The 22,744-nt window shown below is 37.5% G+C and overlaps 1 protein-coding gene and 1 long non-coding RNA gene across 5 annotated transcripts in view; both read right to left on the reverse strand.

The window, feature by feature from the left end:
* Positions 1-22,744, reverse strand: part of EPB41L5 (erythrocyte membrane protein band 4.1 like 5) — a 141,457-nt gene that overhangs the window by 47,894 nt on the left and 70,819 nt on the right. The window contains exon 17 of one of the 4 annotated variants that reach the window (XM_043576568.1): positions 19,806-20,856. The exons of the other annotated variants lie outside the window; for them this stretch is intronic. Within the exon in view, the coding sequence (XP_043432503.1) occupies positions 20,676-20,856 (181 nt within the window). The 3' untranslated portion in view covers positions 19,806-20,675. Of the gene's footprint in view, positions 1-19,805; positions 20,857-22,744 lie in introns of those variants that run through there. 4 annotated transcript variants of the gene reach the window in all.
* Positions 17,952-18,820, reverse strand: LOC122481253. Its single transcript, XR_006296797.1, has 2 exons — positions 18,549-18,820; positions 17,952-18,309 (listed from the first exon to the last, which is right to left on the reverse strand). It is a non-coding gene; the product is annotated as an uncharacterized LOC122481253 (long non-coding RNA).

The raw sequence follows: 22,744 nt of genomic DNA on the forward strand, positions 1-22,744 counted from the left end.
TTCAGGCACTTTTCATCTTTAGTACTAAAACTATAAAAATCTATTAGTGTAAAACCGTATCATCAGCTCATTTTCAAGCCTTTTTCCACTGCTCTAAATGGTATCTCCCCTAAGAGTGATTCAGTGTCACCTGTGGGGCTTTTTTTTTTTTTTTAATTTAAATAACATCTTCAAAAGAAGAGTTGGTGGTGGTAACATGGAGAATAGAAGATGCAAAAATTGAAATACTGGAATTTGTTGAAGCTGGTTGATGAGCATATTGCAGTTCATCATATATTCTATGTAATTTTAAAAGTTTCGTCATAAACTTTTAAAGATGTGGATAGCAATCATTTTGGACAAAAGGTTGTGATAACTGGTGAGAGTTTATCCACTGTGGTTCTAACATGGACACGGAACATAATTTTACTTAACTATACACTATGGATCTTAGTCTATTCAGGCTGCTGTAACATAAATACCATAAACTGTGTGGCTTATCAACAACATTTCTCAGGGTTCTAGAAGCTGGGAAGTCCAAGAACAGGCACTGGCAAGATTTGGTGTCTGGTTGAGGTCAGCTTTCTAGTTCAGAGACCATTTTTTTCAGTGTATCCTCATACGACAAGAGAGGTATGTGAGGGATCTTTCTGGTATCTTTTTTTTTTAAGGGCACTAATCCCATTCATGAGGGCTTCTACCTTCATGACTTAATCACCTCCCCAAAACACCATCACACTGGGGATTAATTCTCGACATATGGATTTGGGGCGGGGGGACACAAATATTCAGTCTATAACATCCAGAAATAAGGGGGGAAAACCCTTTATTAATTTCAATTATATGAAATTAAATAGAAGCCCATATATACAAGAATGTTGAATGGTTTCAGCCTTTCTGTTGAAGAACAGTGATTAAAAAGTACCCATGTTAGGAGTGTCTCCCACTCAAATTCTTACCTTGAAGTCCTAACGCCCAGCACCTCAGAATGTGATCTTATTTGGAAATAGGATGTGTGCAGCTGTAATTAAATTGGGATGAGATCACACCAGAGAGTAGGGTAGACACTTAATCCAATATGCGTAGTGTCCTTACAAAAGGGGGAAATTTGGACACAGATACCTACACAAGGAGAATGCCACATGAAGATGAAGGTAGAGATCAGGTGATGCTTCTGCAATCCAAAGACTGTTAGCAAACCACCAGAAGCAGGTGGGAGGCATGGAACAGGTCCTTTCTCATAGCCCTCAGAGGCAAGCAATCTTGCCTACATACTGATCTCTGGGATTTCTAGCCTCTAAAACCATGAGACAGAATTTCTGTTGTCACCCAGTCATAACAGCAGTCCTAGCTAATTAATACATCTCACATTCTAAATATCTGAGCAGGACTTACTAAGAAAGAACCTGAGAACACCGTATTTTCCAGACCATGAAAGACAAATCCACAAAAACATTTTGCAAGAAAATTCACAGGACATAAGTGCACTGACTTTTCTCCTCCTCTCCCCAGGACAGTAGGGCATTGCAAAATCACATCCAGTAAATAGAGGCTCTAAAAGAACTTGAGAAAGGGCATAATGGCATCTTACTTGGTGGCGGGGCACTGCTGAACATCAGAAACTAGTAGGCCGATGTCAGGGAGCATCAGGAGAGTTCTTGAAAATCTGATATATGAATCTGTAAGTTTGGGAGCATATGCAAATATACTTTCTATGCAGGGAAGTGCCTCCTTCAGCATGCAGAAGCCTAAATTCACCGAAGCCAAATTTAAGAACATGGAGAAAAAAGACCAGCAGTTGGATAAAGTACATTTCTACTGTTTGGCACAGCAAGAATGCATAGATTCCCAGAGGCCAAATTTGAAACAAGTCGCACATCAAAATGAGTAGCAGGAATGGATGATAATACATTTTTAAAAAATCCACGTGTGGATTAAAAAATTATTTCCTTTACAGATGAGAAGAGGAAAAATTCTCTATTTTTCTAAATGTTTATTTATTTTAAGGGGTGAGGGGCAGAGAGAGAGGTAGAGAGAAAGAGGGAGAGAGAGGGAGAGAAACCCAAGCAGGCTTCTTGCTGTCAGCTTGGAGCCCAATGTGGGGCTCGTTCCAACGAACCATGAGATCATGACCTGAGTTGAAATTCAAAGTCGGGTGCTTAACCGACTGAGCCACCCGGGCACCCCAAAAAATTCTTTTATAGGAGAATGCCAACACCTATTCATGGAAAGAATGACAGAATTAGAAAATAACCATATTGTAAATACCAAAGTACTAATAACTGATTCAGACAAAAATTATCAACAGATGCTAAGAAACCATTGGGTGTGAGACTTAGGGAATAGGACATTGACACTCCACAGATTAGAGCAAAAAGGAAACAGGTACTTTTACAGAAAAATCTGGTGAGTATCACCTTAACCAAAACATTAGTAAAACTGTTAAATTTCAATCTAATCATGAGAAAACAACCACATACATCTAAGAGGTATTCTGCAAAGAAGCCAGCATCGACTCTTTTAAAAACATTACCACAAAAGGCAAAAAAAGGGTGAAGAACTTTTCATGATTAAAGAGATATGAAAAACTAACTGAAACCTTGATTGGATCCTGAATAAGGAAGAAAACCAGCTATCAAGGGCATTTACTGAAACATTTCGGAAAATATGAGTATGGCCTATGTATTACAGTATCACATCACTGTTGAATTTTGAGTGTGGTAAACATATTATGTACAAGAATGTCTGATTTTTGGAGAGACATACAGAAATATTTAGGAAGGTAGCGATATAATGTCTCATTATGATCCTCAATTACTTCAGCCAAGAAAAAGTCAGCAAATGGGCAAAATATGTTAACAAGTGGAAAATCTAGAAGGGCGTATGACTCTTCATCCACCATCCTCTCAACTTTTCCGTGGGTTTGAAGTTTTCCAAAATAAAAAATGGCAAGGAAAAGAAAAAAAAATGTATGTGCTTCCCCTGAGCCAACTGTAAGTCCTGCTTGAAGCCCATTCAACAGAAGTCCACCCGTGAGACAAATTTACCAAGGTAAGATGACACACAATATGGGTGTACTCACGGGCAAGAGCTGAGCCAGGAGTAAGCGAAAGAAGAGTGTTGCCAAAGGTGAAATGTGAAGTACACTGCCTATGTGGGCAAGTGATAGGTTCTATAAGGGCCTCTGAAAATAAATGTATTCGGGTTTAGCACAAAAGAGCTCGCACATATATACAGGCCATGACACCATGCTGGATTACAACAGAATCATTCAAGTAAAATGTTGCTCCCTTTCCTCTTTCTTCTTCCTCAGCCTTGAAAGTAAGCACCACAAGAGTAAGAAGAAAGTAACGATTAAAAGAACAAAACAACCGCCACCCCTAACAAAATGAGAATGCAGGGGCATTCTGGGTGGCTCAGTCGGTTAAGCGCCCAACTCTTGGTTTCAACTCAAATCATGATCTCATGGTTTGTGGGTTTGAGCCTCACATTGGGTGCTGACAGTGCAGAACTTGCTTGGGATTCTCTCTCTCTCCCCCCCTTTTTCTCTGCCCCCCCCCCAGTCAAAATAAGTTAAAAAAAAAATGAGAATGTGGGAAGGAAAAATCATTACATTGGGCATAAGATTAAAACTGGACTTTCTGTAACTTAAAGTATGTTTCAATTACTAAAAATAAGACAATTCTTCTAAGTACAAATGAAGGGCTAGAAAGGGTAAAGAGTTGACCTTGTATAGATGAATACAGTAATTAAGAGAAAGATAAAGCAGAGAATTCAGGCTTTTCCAAAAACAACAGTGATAAACTCCCATTAATGAACGGGGGCTCAAGACAGGAAGAACTCAGGGAGCTGGGAGTGGAAACAGGCACTGGGGTCATAAACCCAACTCCCTGGGAGTAATGAAACCCAAGACACCTCAAGCGAGACAGTAAACAAGAGTCAGACTCACTACCTGAAACAAAGGTACTGTAATTTTTTGACAGGAACAGAGGCTCAAATGACAAATGCAGTTTCAAATGAAAAGTGCTTGCTTGCTATGAAGGGAAGAATTAGAAATATCTGTGCAACCAACAATAAGACCACCATATACTGACTCAAGGACTGGAGGAATTTCTCCAGAAGATCCTACTCTAAGACCTTCTTCAGAGCGGAGGATTTCAAAAGTTCAGGCTGGGGCAATTTCAAAACTGCCTTATTGGAAAGGAGTATGGTAAAAAGGAAAGAAAACAAACCTGTTTAAAACAAGGCAAACTGAACTCACCAACAAAAAATTACAAACCATATTTTAAAAAATCATTATATTTCTCATAAAATAATTTTCTCATAAAATCACTCTAAGGTGACAATATAAGGACACAAAATCACATTCATTTATAAGGAACAAAAAAGGTGGGGAGAGGGGCGCTGGGTGGCTCAGTCAGGTAAGTGTCCAACTCTTCATTTCAGCTTAGGTCAAGATCTCACAGTTTGTGAGAGATTAAGTCCCGAGTCAGGCTCCGTGCTTGACAGCTCAGAGCCCTCTTGGGATTCTCTCTCCTTCTCCCACTGCTCCACCCCTGCTCATTCTCACGCTCTTTCTTTCTCAAAATAAATAAACATTAAAAGGTGGGGGGGGAGGGGAGTAGAAATTTAAAGGTAGTGGAACAGATGAACAAGTGGCATTGATTAGAAAGACTGTAAAAAGCTAAAACCTAATTCTGGGGGTAGGGAAAGCCTAGGAAAAAACTAAATCACTCTAGAGAACTCAAAAGAAGTTGTAAACATGTTCTTCCATTTTATGTATTGTCTTTTTACTTTCTTGATAGTATCACTGGAAACACAAAAGTTTTAATGTTTGATGAATTCCAATTTATTTTTTCCTTTGTCACAGGTGCTTTTGGTATTATATCTAAAAGACTATTGCTGAGTCCAGTCACAAAGATTTACTCCTGTGTTCTCCTCTAAGACTTCTATAGTTCTAGCTATTAATTTTAGGTCTGTGATCTATGTGGAGTTCATTTTTTTTACATGGTGTGAGGTAGAGGTCCAATTTCATTATTTTCTATGTGAATATCTAGTTGTTCCTGCACCCTGATGAATTTTTTTTTAAAGTAGTGTTGACACAACTGGATACAAACTTGGAAACAAACTTAGATTCAATATTCATACCTTATACACCAAGGTAGTTCTAAGTGGATCTGAGATTACTGATATTACATAGATACATTACTGATATTACAAGTTACTGATATTATATAGTTAATATCCCTAATACGCATTAAAAACTTCTGAAAAATAGGGAAGAAAAAAGTGAACAATTCTATTGAAAAAGGTGGAAGGGGACACTACAAATGAGAATCAAACCCGGGGCACCTGGGTAGCTCAGTTGGTTAAGCGTTCAACTCTTGATTTCAGCTCAGGTCATGATATCAAGGTTTGTGAGTTCAAGTCCCCTGTCAAGCTCTGCACTGACAGAGTGGAGCCTGCTCGGGATTCTGTCTCCCTCTCTCTCTGTCCCTCCCCTGCTCACACACATGCGCAGGTATGCTATGCTCTCTCTCTCTCTCTCAAAAATAAACAGTGGCACCTGGGTGGCTTAGTCAGCTAAGCATCTGACTTCGGCTCAGGTGACAATCCTCACACACTGTGAGTTAGAGCCCTGTGTTGGGCTCTGTGCTGACAGCTCAGAGCCTGGAGCCTGCTTTGGATTCTGTGTCTCTCTCTCTCTCTCTCTCTCTCTCTCTCTCTGACCCTCCCTCACTCAATGCTCTCTCTCTTTCAAACATAAACAAACATTAAAAAATTGTTTTTTATAAATAAACATTAAAGAGTCAATTCTCACAAAAAATGCAAATGGCTCTTAAACATAAAAAATACGCTAATAAAAGGAATTTAAATGAAAACTACACAGAACATATCCATCATTAATATTGATTATGGTGTTGGTATCACAGGTGTATACATGTCAAAACTTATATCAAACACTTTGAATAAATGTACTTTACTGTGTATCAAATGTACCTCAATAAAGCTGTAAGAAAAAAAAAGACATATACTTCATCTCCAATGAAGGGGAATCTGGCAACATCTAGAAAAATTAAGATGTATTTACTACTAAATGAATACCATAATTACATAGGAAAAAAAGGAACTAATCCAAGTAAATTTTAAATATAGTATTTTACTTATTCTCAGACTAAAGAGAACTGTGGATAAATACTGAAATTTACTTAGATTTGTTGTTGGTAGCGGTATGCATACAGCAATACTGAAGCTATTGATATGTATCATACAAGTGGGCAAATATGGAATCAGTATACTGCTAATAGTTAGGTTTCTCACTAGGGAAGAAGAGAAGGGAGACAAAAATAAGGAACTGGGAGGCAAAGAACCCAGATACAGACTAAAATTAGAGTATCAGTATGAATTTGTGATTTAAACATACCTATTTTTTTTCACTCTGTCCACTAAGTCTAGAAGCAATGACATTTACAGGAGCAGTGAACATAATCTAATGCCCAGATCTTGATTGCTAAATACCATTTTAACTAAAAGGATTCCAGGCTCTTAAAAAATGGCTGCCTTCAGGGCTAAGGCAAGGAAAGTACAAGATGAGTGTGGACCCTCTTATACCAAAAACTAAAAAAAGTTCTCAGAAAGTGAAGGGGACATAGTAAGTGGTAAGGGACATAATTTGACAGGTTTTCATTGGCCAGATTTGGGACAGGTTGACTATCAAAGGAATACCACGAACTATATAACACACTGAATGAAAGAATCCACAAATCCATGTATAAATAGATAAGAAAAAGTTCTTTTTGTAGAACACCAACTGACCAACTAACTAGTGTAGAGAATGTTAGCAAATCACCATTTTGCAACAATAACTAATTTTCACCATTAGGTGGAAGTTTGCTGGAAGAATATTTGCACAAAGTATTTGATAATTTTTTAACTACAAAAAAAATATGGTGGAAAAGTCTGATAAACAATACCTAAACCAAGTAATCTGAAATCAACACTACCAGTAATGGACAAAGTAGCGTCAAGTACCCTCTGATGTAATTTGCTACAGATATATATCGCGTCTATATAGATATATCACATTTTTATTGACGAAAGTGCATAAACTGAATTGAATCATGAAGAAACGATCAATTAAATCCCAAATAGGAACAGTCTGTGAAACAATGGATGCATAGTATTTAAAAATACAAATGTTGTGAAAGATAAAGACAGGCTGAAGAACTGCTGCAGATTAAGACACTCGAAACAAAATGTAAATGTGTGATTCTGAACTGGATCGTAGAAGGCTCTATAAAACACAGGGTTAGGACAATCAGGAAACTTGACCGTGGACAGCATATATTTGGTAATAGTAGTATACTATGTTTGACTCCCTGAATGGACGTGGTAACTGCCTCGGAGACATGTAGAGAATGTTATTGCTCATCCCTCTCTTACTCAAAATCTACCTTGGAATAAAATCCACATTACTTTCGCTGGCATACCAGGCACTCCATTATTAGGTCTCTGCCTAGCACCCTCAGAACACTTACAGTAGAGCCTCTTCTTAATTAAGCTCCATCCACACTAGTTTTCTTTTCTACTCCTCAAAGATCAACTCAAAGGCCTCTGTGTTAGTTATGTCTGCCTGAGATACTCCTTCTTTGCATGACTGAGTCCTTACACCCACCACTCACCTCTCAACTTGGGCATTTCTTCAAAGGACTACCCCTCATCCTGAAGTCACTTACTGTGACATTACCTTATTTTCTTCACAGCATCTGTTACTATTTGAAATCATGGCATCTATTATCTGTATACTGATTATCAGTCTCTTATTACTAGAATATATATGTCGTGAGAGTAGGAACTTATGTCTTGGTCACTATTCCATTTCCAGAATGTAGAACCCAGTGCCTATACACAGTTGATACTTACCAACCACTCACTAAATTACAGAATTACTAATTCTGATATGTACCCATTAGGGAGTCTACCATTTTAAGCATGATGAAAATCCTAATGAAACCTCATGTTAATTTAGGAGGTATTCAAAAAATACAACTTAAAATGCTTAGTATTGGGGAGGGGAAAAAAAGTGCAGTAATTTTAGTGTAAAAACACTACCATCAGGTCAGGAGACCACAAAAACAATTTATTCCATTTATTCCCTCTAACTCTCAATACATTTCTTTTCAAAGTAAACAAAGTGGGGAGACAGGGGAAGAGAGGGAGAAACAAGGAGTAGGGAGAAAGAGGGAAGGGAGGAGTGAGAGAGTGCATGCAAGAGAGAGTAAGCACAGAATGTGCACAAGGAGAGGTATTAAAAGAACCATTCACTGTAGCAGATAGAAACCAGCAAGGGTTTCTTTCTTTTTTTTTTTTAATGTTTATTTATTTTTGAGACAGAGAGAGACAGAGCATGAATGGGGGAGGGGCAGAGAGAGAGGGAGACACAGAATCTGAAGCAGGCTCCAGGCTCTGAGCCATCAGCCCAGAGCCTGATGCGGGGCTCGAACTCACAAACCGTGAGATCATGACCTGAGCTGAAGTCGGACGCTCAACCGACTGAGCCACCCAGGCGCCCCGAAACCAGCAAGGGTTTCTATTCCAATCACTTTCTATCTCAAAACAAAGCCAAAAAAAAAAAAGATTTATTAATTCTCATCTTCCGATAAAGCTGTGGCTGACACATTCAAGACTCTTATAAAGACTTTTTTTAAGTGAAAACTCATTTCCTTGCTATCACACCCTTGCATTCTAGAACAGGCTGTGATGTATCTGAAGATCACTTGTGCCACATTCTTGTGTGCTGTTGCTATTGAAATTTTCATTAAGTAACATCAGATAAAATACCTCTCCTGAGAAGTCTGCAAAAGCTACTTCAGGATTTATCTATTTTCTAGTAATTTGTTACACATCAATAGAAAATGAAACACCAATAACTCCCAATAACTGCTTAAACAAACTTGATGCATCCACTCTTTTCTTCCCTAGGGAAGAATGTGTGCCATTTAAGATACTTACTGTATCTTCATCCAAAAAGACTTATTTAACTTCCCCGTTGAAACTTGCAAACAGATAAAGGATTACAATCTACAGGTAAGGAAGCCAAAAAAGAATTAAAAAGCATAATTTCTAAAAGAATTCATCCCTGAGCACCCCATCTCATAAAGATGTGAACTACAAAATGTAATTACTGTTTACTTAATCTTTTTTACTTTGTCTCTCTGAAACAGAGAAATAACTAATTATTCTGCTACAAGAGCGGACTTAACTACAAACGGACTTAACTGTCACTGGGCCTTGTTTTCATTCTATACAATCTGCCTCACATAGGTAGGGGCAAACATATAATGTGCCACAAAATTAAAATAAAGTGTTGTTCTATAAAAAGACTAAATAAAGATATGGCTCTAAAAAAAAGGGGCACAAACAAAAGGAGACAGAATTTGAGATGCTACAGATAAAGAAAGGATTACTATGTCCAATTTTGAAAATGGGCAAAGAATGTGAATAGATATTTCTCCAAAAAGGATATGCAAATTGCCAATAAGCATATAAAAAATACCCAACATCATTAGCCCCCCAAAAATGCAACTCAATGTCACAATGAGCTACACCCTCCAACCAAGATGACTATAATGAAAAAGGCAACAAAATTGCTGGTAGAAATGTAAAATGGTGCAGCTACTTTGGAAAACAATTTGGGCAGCTCCTCAAGATGTTAAATACAGTTAATATGACCCAGCAATTCCACTCCTAGCTATATACCCAAAAGAACTGAAAACACATGTTCATTAAAAAACAAACAAAAAATCTGTTCCTGAATGTTGAGAGCAGTATGGACAATCACCAAAAAGTGTCCATCAACTGATGAATAAAAGATTATATAGCATACAAGGGAATATACCAAACCATTGAAAGAAATCAAATACAAATGCTATAACATGGATAAAAATTTTTTTTTTTTTAAAGTAAGCTCTAACATGGGGCTTGAACTCACAACCCTGAGATCAAGAGCTGCATGCTCTACCTACCAATACAGGTGGCCCCAACACAGATAAATCTTAAAAACACTGTGCTAAGTGAAATAAGTCAGACAAAAAAGTCACATGTTATATGATTCTATTTATGAGACATTTCCAGAACTAGCAAAATTTATGGAGACAGATTAGTGTTTGCTAGGGCTTGGTGGGGAGGGGAAAATAGGCATTAAGCACTAATGGGGAAGGGTTTCTTTCGGGGATAATGAAATGTCTGGAATTATAGTGGTGATAGTTGTACACCTTTGTGAATATATTAAAAACCAATGGATTATATACCCAAAAAGTTTTTAAAAATGTAGTTAGACATTACATTTTTAATCTGTGGTTTCTGGCAATGTCCTAGCACACATCCATTTCTCAAGAATGTACAAAGAAATATATATGATGTTATCTCTTCTATCCATCTTCTTTTTCATGGACACTTACCTGAAGCAGTCTGTCCTGTTTCCCACCACATATGGGGGCATTTTAATTTGTTTTAAGTTATTTATAGTAGGTGCTAACAAAAAAAAAAAAAAAGAAGAAAGAAAAAAAAAAGAAAAGTCTCCCTTATACCTACTAAATTGCTTTGAAAATTCAGTTTATCTTTCCAGCTTCATTTTCTGTACACTTACAAATATATACATGGTTTTATTTTTATAAAAATGAAAACATACCTGAGACACTTCACTGGAGTTTGTTACTGAACAATGGATGACTGACACACTCAATAACCACGCACATGGAGCATTTTCCTCATTCTTTATCAATTACATAGTATGGATGTAGCATACTTTAGTTATCTAGTCTTCCACCAATTGACAATCATTTTTCACACTGCCTCTTTAGAAAGTTACTCCTATGACACTCCTTTTGACTCACCACAATCTAGCCCCACCAAGCTTTACAATGTATGGAGTCAGTGCAGTGGGTATCATTCTGGTCTCTAAGACCAGGCTGACTTTGAAGCCCAGCCTATCCATGTACTAGCAATGTAACTTTGGAGAAGTTATATCCTTATTATGCCTTAATTTCTTCACTAGCCTAAATATCTTACAGAGTCCTATAAGAAATAAGGTACTCCTGTACCTCCAATGAATGCCAGTCACAGATGTACTCAAATGTCAGCTATCATTATCATACCTCCCCATGAATTCTGTACTCATACCCAAATGCCACTCATAATTCCTCAACTATTCCTTTTACTCTGCTGTTAAAATTTTCTTCTGCTATGGCTGTTAGTCTATAATGATTAATTCATCCTTGGATGCCTTGGTGACTCACGTCAGTTAAGTGTCCAACTTCGGAGATACAAGCACCCTTTGTAACGGCATTATTGATCCAAGATACACAAATAGCCCAAATGTCCGTTAATTGATGAATGGATAAAGAAGATGTGACACACACACACACACACACACACATACATACACACACAATGGAATATTACTCAGCCATAAAAAGAATGAAATCCTGCCATTTGCAACGACAGAGAGTATAATGCTAAGCAAAATAAGTCAGAGAAAGACAAATACCATTTCACTCATATGTAGAATTTAAGAAACAAAACAAATAAGCAAAGGGGAAAAAGAGATGCAAACCAAGAAACGGACTCTTAACTACAGAGAACAAACTGATGGTTACCAGAGAAGAGCTGGGTGGGGAGATGGGTAAAATAGATGGGGATTAAAGAGTATATTTATAAAGATGAGCACCAGATGATGTGTATGGAAGTGCTGAAGCACTATACTATACGCCTGAAACTAATATAACATTGTATGTTGACTAACTGGAATTAAAATAAAAACTTAAAAAAAAAAAAAAAAAAGAAAGAAACAAGATGGGAGCAGTGGAGACGGTGACAAGTAAGGGATTCTGTATCTATTCTGAAGAAAGAACAGACCTCACTGACTGATGAGTAGAAACAAAGCAGAGTCAAGAGAATTATTGGGGGCCCTGATATAAGCCAGTGCTTCTCAAACTTTAGTATGCAAAAGAATCTCCAGGAGAGCACATTAAAATGGAATTGTCAGGTCTTATCTCTGGTCTCTGATTTAGCAGTTCTGGTGTGAAGCCTGAAACACACCGGCCCACCAACAGAAAAACCAGAACTGCCAATTAGTAAGCTAGGAAAAACAGCAGAGATAAGAAAAATTGAACGAGGAGTTCAATTTTGAACATATTAAATTTGAGATGTCCCAGTATCACCTCTGTGTTATTTTCCCCTGGAACCCATAGACTCAATCTAATCATAGAAAAACATCACATACACTCAAATTGGAGGACCATCCTACAAGGTATCTGAGCAGTAATCTTCAAAAGGTCATCAAAGCCTAAAGATCATAGATGGAAGGGGGCCAGATAAGATCCTGGAACATTTGTGGGAAGACTGGTGAAATCTGAATAAAGTACACAGTATAGTTAGAACTGTACCAATGTTAATTCCTTTCTTTGATAATTGTCCCATTGTACCATGGCTATGTAGGATGTTAACATTCAGTAAAACTAATGAGGGACGGTATGAGAGCTCTCTGCAAGATCTTTGAACTTCCTGTAAGCCTAAAATTATTTTGAAATAAAAAGTTTTTTAAAATTAAGATACCTATATTAGATATCTAAGTAGCAATGTCATACAGGCAGTTGGATATGTGAGTCTGGAAACAAAGCAGTCCAGGCTGATGATATAAAATGGGAAATTACTAATGTATAAATGGCACCTAAAACCATAACACTAGTTGAGATTACCAAGAAAATGAGTTATTGCAGAAAAGGTCCTAAACAATCTTTAGGGGATTAGGGAAATAAGGAGAAACTAAAAGAGGGTCTAAAAATGATGGCTAGTGGGGTGCCTGGGTGGCTCAGTCGGTTAAGCGTCTGACTTCAGCTCAGGTCATGATCTCACAGTCCGTTGAGTTTGAGCCCTGTGTCAGACTCTGTGCTGACAGCTCAGAGCCTGGAGCCTGCCTCAGATTCTGTGTCTCCCTCTCTCTCTGCCCCTCCCCTGCTCATACTCTCTGTCTCAAAAATAAATAAAATTTAAAAAAAAAGGGGGGGGGTTGGGCGCCTGGCTGGCTCAGTCGGTTGAGCATCTGACTTCAGCTCAGGTCATGATCTCACAGTCCGTGAGTTCGAGCCCCGCGTTGGGCTCTGTGCTGAAGGCTCAGGGCCTGGAGCCTGCTTCGGATTCTGTGTCTCCCTCTCTCTCTGCCCCTCCCCCACTCATGATCTGTCTCTCTGTCAAAAATAAATAAACATTCAAAAACAATTTTTTTTTTAATAAAAATGATGGCTAGTGAGGTAGATGACGAGAGAGAAGCTCTGTGAAGGAAGCATTTCATGAAGAAGGAAATGAGCAACTGTCATGAATGCTAACTTGACTGAAGATTAATGCAGGATGAGAAATGTGGTCATTGTGAACTAACAAAAGCTCTTCTGGTGGAGTGGTAGCAGAACACTACTAGCCCATACAGAATCTTTATGTGGATTTAAACAATGTCCCTCCCAAAGACACTTTACTTGCATCTCTTACAAAACTGTCATAGAATATGCTTTTATTAGAACAAGAAATTTAGTGCCACCTGCTGGAAAACCACTGTCACAAATATGTGATCACTGTCCTCTCGAATGTGGCACCCTTGTTCAGGACACGACCTGCACAATCATACACAGCAGCTTAGTTGGCAAAGTCTGGTTAGAATGGGTTCAAAACAGAATGAGAAGGGGAAACCATATAGACAATTCTTTCATGGCAAGGAGTTTTGCTGTAAGTGAAACAAGGAAATGCAGGAATAGCCAAAAGGGGAAGGTGGATTCAAGGGAGGATTTCTTTTTTTAATAATATTAGAGATCATAAGGTATTTCTGTGCTGATGAGAATATTCCAGTAGAGAGGGGAAAAATAATGCTATAGCACAAGAGAGCATTGCTGAAATGATGTTATTGAGTAGCTAAGAGTCAAGATCTAGAAGACAAGTGAAGAGGTAGGCCTTAAATAAGAGAATGGATAGTTCACCTAGACGAACAACAGGAATAGCAGAGTATATATGACCAATTGGAAAGAAGTTAACTGATAAGGTGGCGGGAGTGTACAGATCTCTTCTGCTTGCTTATTTTCTCCAGAAAGTAGGAAGCAAGGTCATTAACTGGCAGTGAGGAGTGAGAGCTGAGGAGGTGGTGGAAGTTTGAAAGAAGAGAAATTACTGCCAGCACAATGTGACAATGAATAGCTTAAGAAAGAAAATGTGATAGGATTTCAGGCAGCATCTAAAGACCCATTTGAGCTCAGTGGCCAAAATTTAGAGAGAGACCATTCAACGATATTGCATTCCATATTCTCCATCTACATGTACAGTGGACAGAGCTGGATTTAGCCAGGATTGAACCAGATGTGCACAACAGGGGAAGATATCTGAGGGTATATACAAAAGAGTAACTATAAGTGACTGCACATGAGGAAGTGAGGAACAAGGAGGTGCTCTGGTAGGTACTCGACAAGTAACGAGGTGAACTTAAAATGGAGATATCAGTACAATCCTCCCCAGTCTTCAACTTAAAAATTTGCAGTGATTGCCCCAGGGTTCCTTACCAAATTGAAACTCCTTCGCACCAAGATTCAACACCTTTCCAAGACACAAGTACTTTTAACTGCTATCACTCCAGTTTATCTGTTAAGTTCCACTTAAAGTGATAAACTGGACATTCTACTCAAATCTCCACAAGTCTTTCTAAAGACTTCCAAATGTTTTGCTGCTGGTGTTCCCAGAAAGAATTAATGTAAGTTGTTAAACATAGTTCATTCTTTCTTTAAAAAAAAAAAAAAAAACAATTCTTTTTTCTTTTTAATGTTTGAGAGAGAGAGAGAGAGAGAGAGCGAGCGAGTGAGCGCGGATAAGCAAGGAAGGGGCAGAGAGAGAGAGGGAGACACAGAATCTGAAGCAGGCTCCAGGCTCTGAGCTGTCAGCACAGAGCCCGACACGGGGCTCGAACTCATGACCTGAGATCATGACCTGAGCTGAAGTCAGACACTCAACCAACTGAGCCACCCAGGTGCCCCAAAACATAGTTCTTAATCTCCACCAAACTCCTAGAGAGTTTATAATTAAATAATCCCTGAAGCTAATTAGCTGGGCTACAAACATAGCTCTGTTACAGGAAATTCTTCTGAGTAATGGTACATATGTGGCATTGTACATCCTGGGATGTTTTCCATAATTTCTCTGGATAGTCTTCCAACCAGTTCCACAAGACAAGTCAGGCCATCAACTGTCTTCCTGTTATCATCTCTTACTTTTCATTTTCTTTTACTCCACCCATTCCTAATAACTGAAAATATTTTTTCACTTAATATTAACAATAATCAGTCATTAGTCAATACACCAGACCTTTATTAAGGAATCTGCAACTTCCCACAGATCCTAACCATACACTAGTATAGCTCACTTCTTATTAAAACTACTCAAAAACAAAACAAATGGGAATTCCTTCAAGAACAAAAAATAAGATCTGCAGCTGTTAAACCTGCTTTTAAGAGGAGGAGGTATAGGTTTATTACACCACCAAGGGAGTCTTCAGTCACACTCCTGGAGAATGTTGTTCTCCAAGTCAGTTAGCTCTCCTCCATGCCAATATAAACAAAACGTTGGCCAGGTGTCAGGAACAAAATGTAAAAAGTTCACTTGAGCACCATCACCTAAAATGAAGGCCACAGCTTGCTGTTAGGAACACAAAAGCTTAGGTAATTATCTAATAATAAAAAATTGTGAGAACAATTCCTTCAGGAAAAACAGGAACACTTGCTTTTCTACTTCAGTATAAAAATAAAAAAATGTATCATTAAAAAAGCCACAGAAATTTTTTTTTTCCTTTCACCAACTTCTTTTGAAATTTCTCCTCTTCACTAATTCTCTAAAAAGGTTAATATTACAGTACTCCCCACCAACCCAAAATGCTCAAAGCAGTTCAAATGTATTACACATTAGCGAGAATTAAAGAAGTGAAGTTATATAACACATAGTCCAGTGAAAGTGACATGCTTCTTACCCTAGTATTTCTATCACCAAAGTTCATGTCCAGTGGGTGAAACAAAATTCTCACAATGGATTTCACATGACAAAAGTAAAAAGATAATTTATAATAAAAGAGCATGAGAAAATTTTATGTTCTTCAAAAAAGGGAGCTGAGAAAAAATATTATGGGATTCATATTAACAAGAAAGGATTTGACAAATCACATTTTATACTGAGACAGAAGCCCACAAGAGAGACAACAGAAAGACAGAGGCACAGACAGAGGTTTCCCCACCCTAAAAGGATCTTCAAATTCTATCTCTAGCAAATTCTATCACATGCAAGCACTGACCATTCTGGAAGCCAGGTATAACTGATGATGTGGTATAATTTACATTAAAATATAGGAAGGAAGTAGGTGGTGGTAAAGAGACTAATACAAGAGGATTTTACTTTTGCAAATCCATGACAAGCCCTATATACCAAAGATATAAAATAAATGCAACTTGATATTAATATTTTCAGACCCAATATTTAAAGTCTAACACATAAAAAATAACAGCCTTTCAAGCAATGAACTATGGTTTCAAAATGAAGTGTATGCCCCAACCAAAACAGTTAAAGCGCTGTTTCAAATGATTACTGCTTTCACCATCAGAACATGCTGCACTAATATGGAAAACCATCCCCCCACTTTGTCAGTTTACATCTATGAATACATATGGAAATAAAGGGATCAAAGATGAGGATTAGTCTTCTTATTCCTGTAAAGCCTGTCATCACAATACTCCTCTTCCTCCTTAAACTCAAGACACCATAATCGTCCATTATTTCCACCACCCCCTTCATCTATTTTCCTGTTTTAGCAAGATGGAAAAATGAAATGCATGACATCAGGACACATAAAAGTGATAAAACAAGACTACTAATCAAAATAATCATTAGCATATCAACCAAATAAGTATGTAAAAATCTAGTGAAACAAACTACCATAATCAAGGTCCAGTTCGTTGTTTATCCCATGAAACAAGTCATCTGCGTGTCCTCCATTCAGAAGACATTTCAGCTTTTTATCTTGATGTTTACAAAGCATCTTTTACATCCTGGACAATTTTAACAATAAAGACTCACCCAAGTGTTATAAACAATATTTCCTGGGTCAGCACTTTAAACAAACTTAAAATCCACCTAAAAAGGATCTGAATTATACTGACATTACAGTATTAGAATGTTTGTATACTAGTTGCTTTTTAAAATATAGGCATATACACAGCAGGACAAATATTAAGTTTCTGTTTTTCTCTATATACCCATTTAAAAGTACAGTGTATCTGTGACTACCCTATCAAGGTCAGAAGGGTTAGACTATACTCAGAGACAGGTAAAAGCCTTTAAGAAACAATAATCACAAGATCTTCTATTTTCATGTGTGAAAGTATGAAGATCACTAGCTTTGCTGTGTTTCTGTAAGTTTCTGTTTATAAAAGTGCAGTTGAAACATAGCCAACCTGGGGGCGCCTGGGTGGCGCAGTCGGTTAAGCGTCCGACTTCAGCCAGGTCACGATCTCGCGGTCCGGGAGTTCGAGCCCCGCGTCAGGCTCTGGGCTGATGGCTCGGAGCCTGGAGCCTGTTTCCGATTCTGTGTCTCCCTCTCTCTCTGCCCCTCCCCCGTTCATGCTCTGTCTCTCTCTGTCCCAAAAATAAATAAAAAAGTTGAAGAAAAAAAAAAAAAAAAAAAGAAACATAGCCAACCTAATTCAAGATGTTAAAAACTATGTTAAATAAAATTAGCCCAAGCACTGAAGTTGAATCACATGGTCCCAGAGCTCTGTATGGTTGGCTCCTTCTGATCAAAAGGATAGTGACCAACTAAGGTACTTCTAGAGGATATTAGTTCCCTAATCTAGAATGTATGATCACTAACCCTTAAGGCATAATAAAATGCAAAATATAAATAAGTTGGTGACAATTTATTTAGAATGAATGACCTGTAAATTCTTCATAGCTATGGAAACGTGTATCTTGAAATTACCATTAACAGGAATTTTCACAATATTTGATATGAAATCCTGGATCATATAGAAACTTATAATAGACAAATTTAATTCTACTACCACCCAGTCTTAGTCCTTTACTTTCCCCACCCCCTCCCCTCCAATCCAGTTTCTATTATCCAGGACTTTATAAATGAACTATTATATTAGGTTTTCAAAGAAAATGTAACCATGATGTGATTCTTCCATCACTTAAATGTAACATTACTAATTAACTCAAATTCTATAGAAATGACCACTTTCAATGCAAACTGAAGACCTTACTCTTCTTTTTAAAAAAATTTTTTTTTCAACGTTTATTTATTTTTGCGACAGAGAGAGACAGAGCATGAACGGGGGAGGGGCAGAGAGAGAGGGAGACACAGAATCGGAAACAGGCTCCAGGCTCTGAGCCATCAGCCCAGAGCCCGACGCGGGGCTCGAACTCACGGACCGCGAGATCGTGACCTGGCTGAAGTCGGACGCTTAACCGACTGCGCCACCCAGGCGCCCCAAGACCTTACTCTTCTATTATTACAATCCTTCCCCTAATTCCCAAAGTTAAGATTCTGCTAAGGTATATTTGAAGTACGAAAAGTCAAACCTTGGGATTTACTAAAAGACCTAAAAACCTTTATTATTATTATTTCTTTGGTTTCTATACACTCCTTTGGTTTCTATTATAGAAATAGGAAGTTCTTGGGGTGCCTGGGTGGCTCAGTCGGTTAAGCATTTGACTTCAGCTCAGGTCATGATCTCACACTTCATGAGTTCAAGCCCCCGCATCAGGCTCTGTGCTGACAGCTCGGAGCCTGGAGCCTGCTTCAGATTGTCTCCCTCCCTCCCTCCCTCCCTCCCTCTCTCCCTCTCTGCCCTTCCTCCACTCATGCTCACTCATGCTCTCTCTCTCTCAAAAATAATAAACATTAAAAACAAATTAAAAAAAAAACTTTTAAAGAAATAGGAGGTTCTTAATCGTAGTCACATCCATGAAATCTTCTCCTGAATGACACAAACCAAAGTTTTGTGCTTAAAATGTTAATTCAAATTCCCTGTTTTAAAGAAAAAAATCACCATCAACAATACCTAACAATTATAATCTGAGCCATGTAAAGTCTAAAACAACTATGAGGAACATACATTAGTGGTCATTTTTAAGCATGTTTTATGATGACAGAATTAGGGAGGGAGCTAGGCTATTTAAGATATGGATCTGTTCCTATTTACAGGTTTACAGGATGTGCTAAAGAATACTTTGAACTTCTGTCTCCTTAAAATGATTGTGATAAACTCACAGGCTGAAACTTGCTTTTATAAATCTCATTCCTAGGTCTTATTTAATTTTGCTTACTTATATTTCCTATTGACAAGTTGTATGCTATTTGCAACCAACAGTCCAATAATAACACCCTCTGAAACCTTTGTCTTTGTCTAGCAGAGAGAGATAAGACTGACGCTGGAGGTAAATGGATGGTATATGGGTTAGGTTGTTTATAATAAAGCTTCATTATCTTGAAGTATTATGAATTCTCAGACTATAAAATATCTTCAAACTATTATATACATAGTTTTAAGGTTTGGAAATTGTTAAAATTTCTAAAAAACTATAGGAAGGCAAAAGAAATGCTTCTCTTACATCAATTTCCATTACATTAGAAATGTACTTTTTTTCATGTAACCTGCCTCTATGAATTAAATCAAAGAGCTTGGATAATTACATTCAGAGTTCATGAAGGACAAAAAATAGTAATATATCCAATCCATTTGAAAGTGGTATGGTTTTGGCCTTAGAATTTTATTTTAAGGCCAGATTATGAGGCTGCTGCAAACCTGGGAAATCTATCAGATGCATAAGATGAAAAAAGAAGAGAGAAATATGAAAAGACAAAAGTGGATACATTTTCCATTTTGTACAACCATTCAGCAGTAACGTAACAAGATTCAGTTAACCACTGGTTAACTAGTTAATCATACAAAAGTAAACATTCAGATTTCTCTCTCTCTACATGAATCACATCATTAATGTGACTTCTAGACATTTTGGTAAATTAAAATACTTGCGTTTGTTAAAAACTAAAAGTGCTCTTAATTATAAATTACATTAATTACAATTACAGAATCTTAGGCACTTAACTGAAATTAAGGCATGGGTCACTGTAGGCGTATTAAAAATGGTATAGAAAAGTAGTTTTATCAAAGTATCATCAAAGACTGAAACAGGGTCCCTGGATATGTTTCCTTCTCAGTGTACGATTATTTCGTCTGATTCTTTTAACTGCAATCTATTTGGATGGCTTGGATAGGATGATAATAGACAGCTTTTACACAAACACAGCTTTTACACAAACCTTCTCCTGAGACATCTTCTGAGTGATGCATTAACATGTTAAAATCATGAAAAATCTTTCCAAAATTACAATGATATACATACCCTTTCAACACAAAAGCATTTGTCATTATCACTGATGGCATACAGCTTAACATCATTTCCCTTTCACAGAATTATTCAATTACAACCAACACTACGACTAGTGACTCAATATAATTTCTCCCAAATTGTCCTAACGTGACCAATCCTCTATGTATAAAAAATGTATACCATCAATTTGCATGACAAAGAGTTCCAGTATCTAACAGGCTTAACACTCATATCTCAGTCATGGCTGCCTGGCCAGGAAAATGAACATCATGATGGACTCCTGCATTCTTCACATTGTGCTCATGGACAAAGTCAGTGTAGTTTCTATGTGCAGGCTGGGGTGGGGACAAGGCCCTTGTGTTCCACTGGTTTCCACCACGTTGACAGCAGTCACTGGCAGCAGAGAGCCTGGATGGTTGGGGAGTGGGAGGGGAGCACAGTTAGTCTACAGGAATAGGAGAAAATGAATGTGTAAGAGGTAACAAAGGAGAAAGGCAGTGTGACCAGCATGCACCACTGTTATGAGTAGTTATTGACATCTACTCCATGCAATGACATTCAAGAATAAAGGGAGGGGGGAGGACAGAATCAACAGTTATATGTAGTAGAAAAGCTCAATATGGAAATATGAGTAAGTAATCAGAGTCAGTTAAGTGAATTAAATAGAGGAAATTTCACCGAGAGCAAAACACTCTATCTGTCCCTGATGCTGGTATCAAAATCAAAGGTAGAAATGTTGTTTGAAGTTCTAATGAAGAGGAAAAAAATATTTATAACTGACTTCACTCAGATATTTAAAAGGACAATCTGGGGTGCCTGGGTGGGTCAGTTAAGTGTCCAACCCTTGATTTCGGCTCAGATCATGATCTCACAGTTCATGAGAAGGAGTCCCGTGTTTTGCTCCGCACTGACAACGAGGAGCCTGCTTGGGACTCTGTCTCCCTTTCTCTCTGCCCCTTCCCTGGCTCATGCTCACACACTCTCCTCACCCCCCACCAAATAAATAAATAAACATTTTAAAAAATAATAAAATACAAGGACAGTTCTAAATTACGGATAAAGGCACACATAGAAAAGGGCAACTGTGAGAATTATTCCCCAAATTAAGGGATTTCACAAAACTGAAACTCAGGAAACAAAATTCCACAACTACCTTCAGAGGCCATGTAACTTTACATCAATGTTTCCAATTAACAATGGAGAATTACTATTCCTTCTATAATCAAAGTTCACAGGACCTCAGAATAAAATTCAACAGGTACAGATAATGTGATGAGACTATAAAGCCCCTCCAAGGAACAATTTAGTAAGTATATTAAGAAACCTTTTATCACACAGTGCTATAGAATAGACCTGCAGAACTATGAGAATGAAGCATGCATACAAGCAGTTCCTGGTTAGAAATAACCAGAGTCCTCCAGTAGAAAGAAAACATTTGTCACGGTTCAGAAGATCAAGGTTTTTCAACACAGCAATAAGGGCAGCACATATTTAAGACAATTACAAAGAAAAAAAAAATCATCCCAATTATAAAAGAGGTCTAAAACTAGACTTTTAAATACGACACTTTTCTAACTCAACTGAAACATGAATCTTTACCTTTCTTTCCTTAGGGAAATTGAAAAGAAATTAGCTAAAAGGATTTTAGAATAAATTTGAACTTTTTTTTTTTTTTTTTACAATAAAATCATCTTTTCTTCAACCGATATACAATTTGTTCATCAAATCTATCCCATAAAATTCATGACCCTCAACACACAGACTCTGAAAACTTAGGACATTAAATTAGGTTTATGTTCTCCCCAATATATGCAAGATTTCACAAATATTATTCGATTTTGTTTTTGTTGTTTATAAATGGTTTAATGGGTTTAAAATACATAAACTGTTTCTCAAAAGGTGATACTCTAAATAATCAAGACTCTAAATATCTACATTACCGATTATCAAATCACTTACTGAAATAATGGTGCCATTTAGAGCATACTAGCAAGAGAAAGCTAAAGAACTGAATGTGAAATAGGTTTAGATTAAAATGGTTAAAATTTATCTACCTGATTATAGTCTATTATTCTGCCCAATTGTTCAAATCTAGGGAGCATATCCAAATTTTATTAACTTATCACTTTCTAAAGGAGGACTGTTTTATATTCACTTAAAAGCATTAAAAACAAGCAAAGCATGCAGAAACAAAAAGTGAAATAGAAAATGCACTTTAAATTCAGGCTGGGGAATCCATTAGCTCCAAAACAGATCAGTTGTGTATTCAGTTCCACGCCACTGCTGACATACACTG

This window comes from Prionailurus bengalensis, chromosome C1 (assembly GCF_016509475.1).
Source record: "Prionailurus bengalensis isolate Pbe53 chromosome C1, Fcat_Pben_1.1_paternal_pri, whole genome shotgun sequence".
NCBI classification, from domain to species: Eukaryota; Metazoa; Chordata; class Mammalia; order Carnivora; family Felidae; genus Prionailurus; species Prionailurus bengalensis.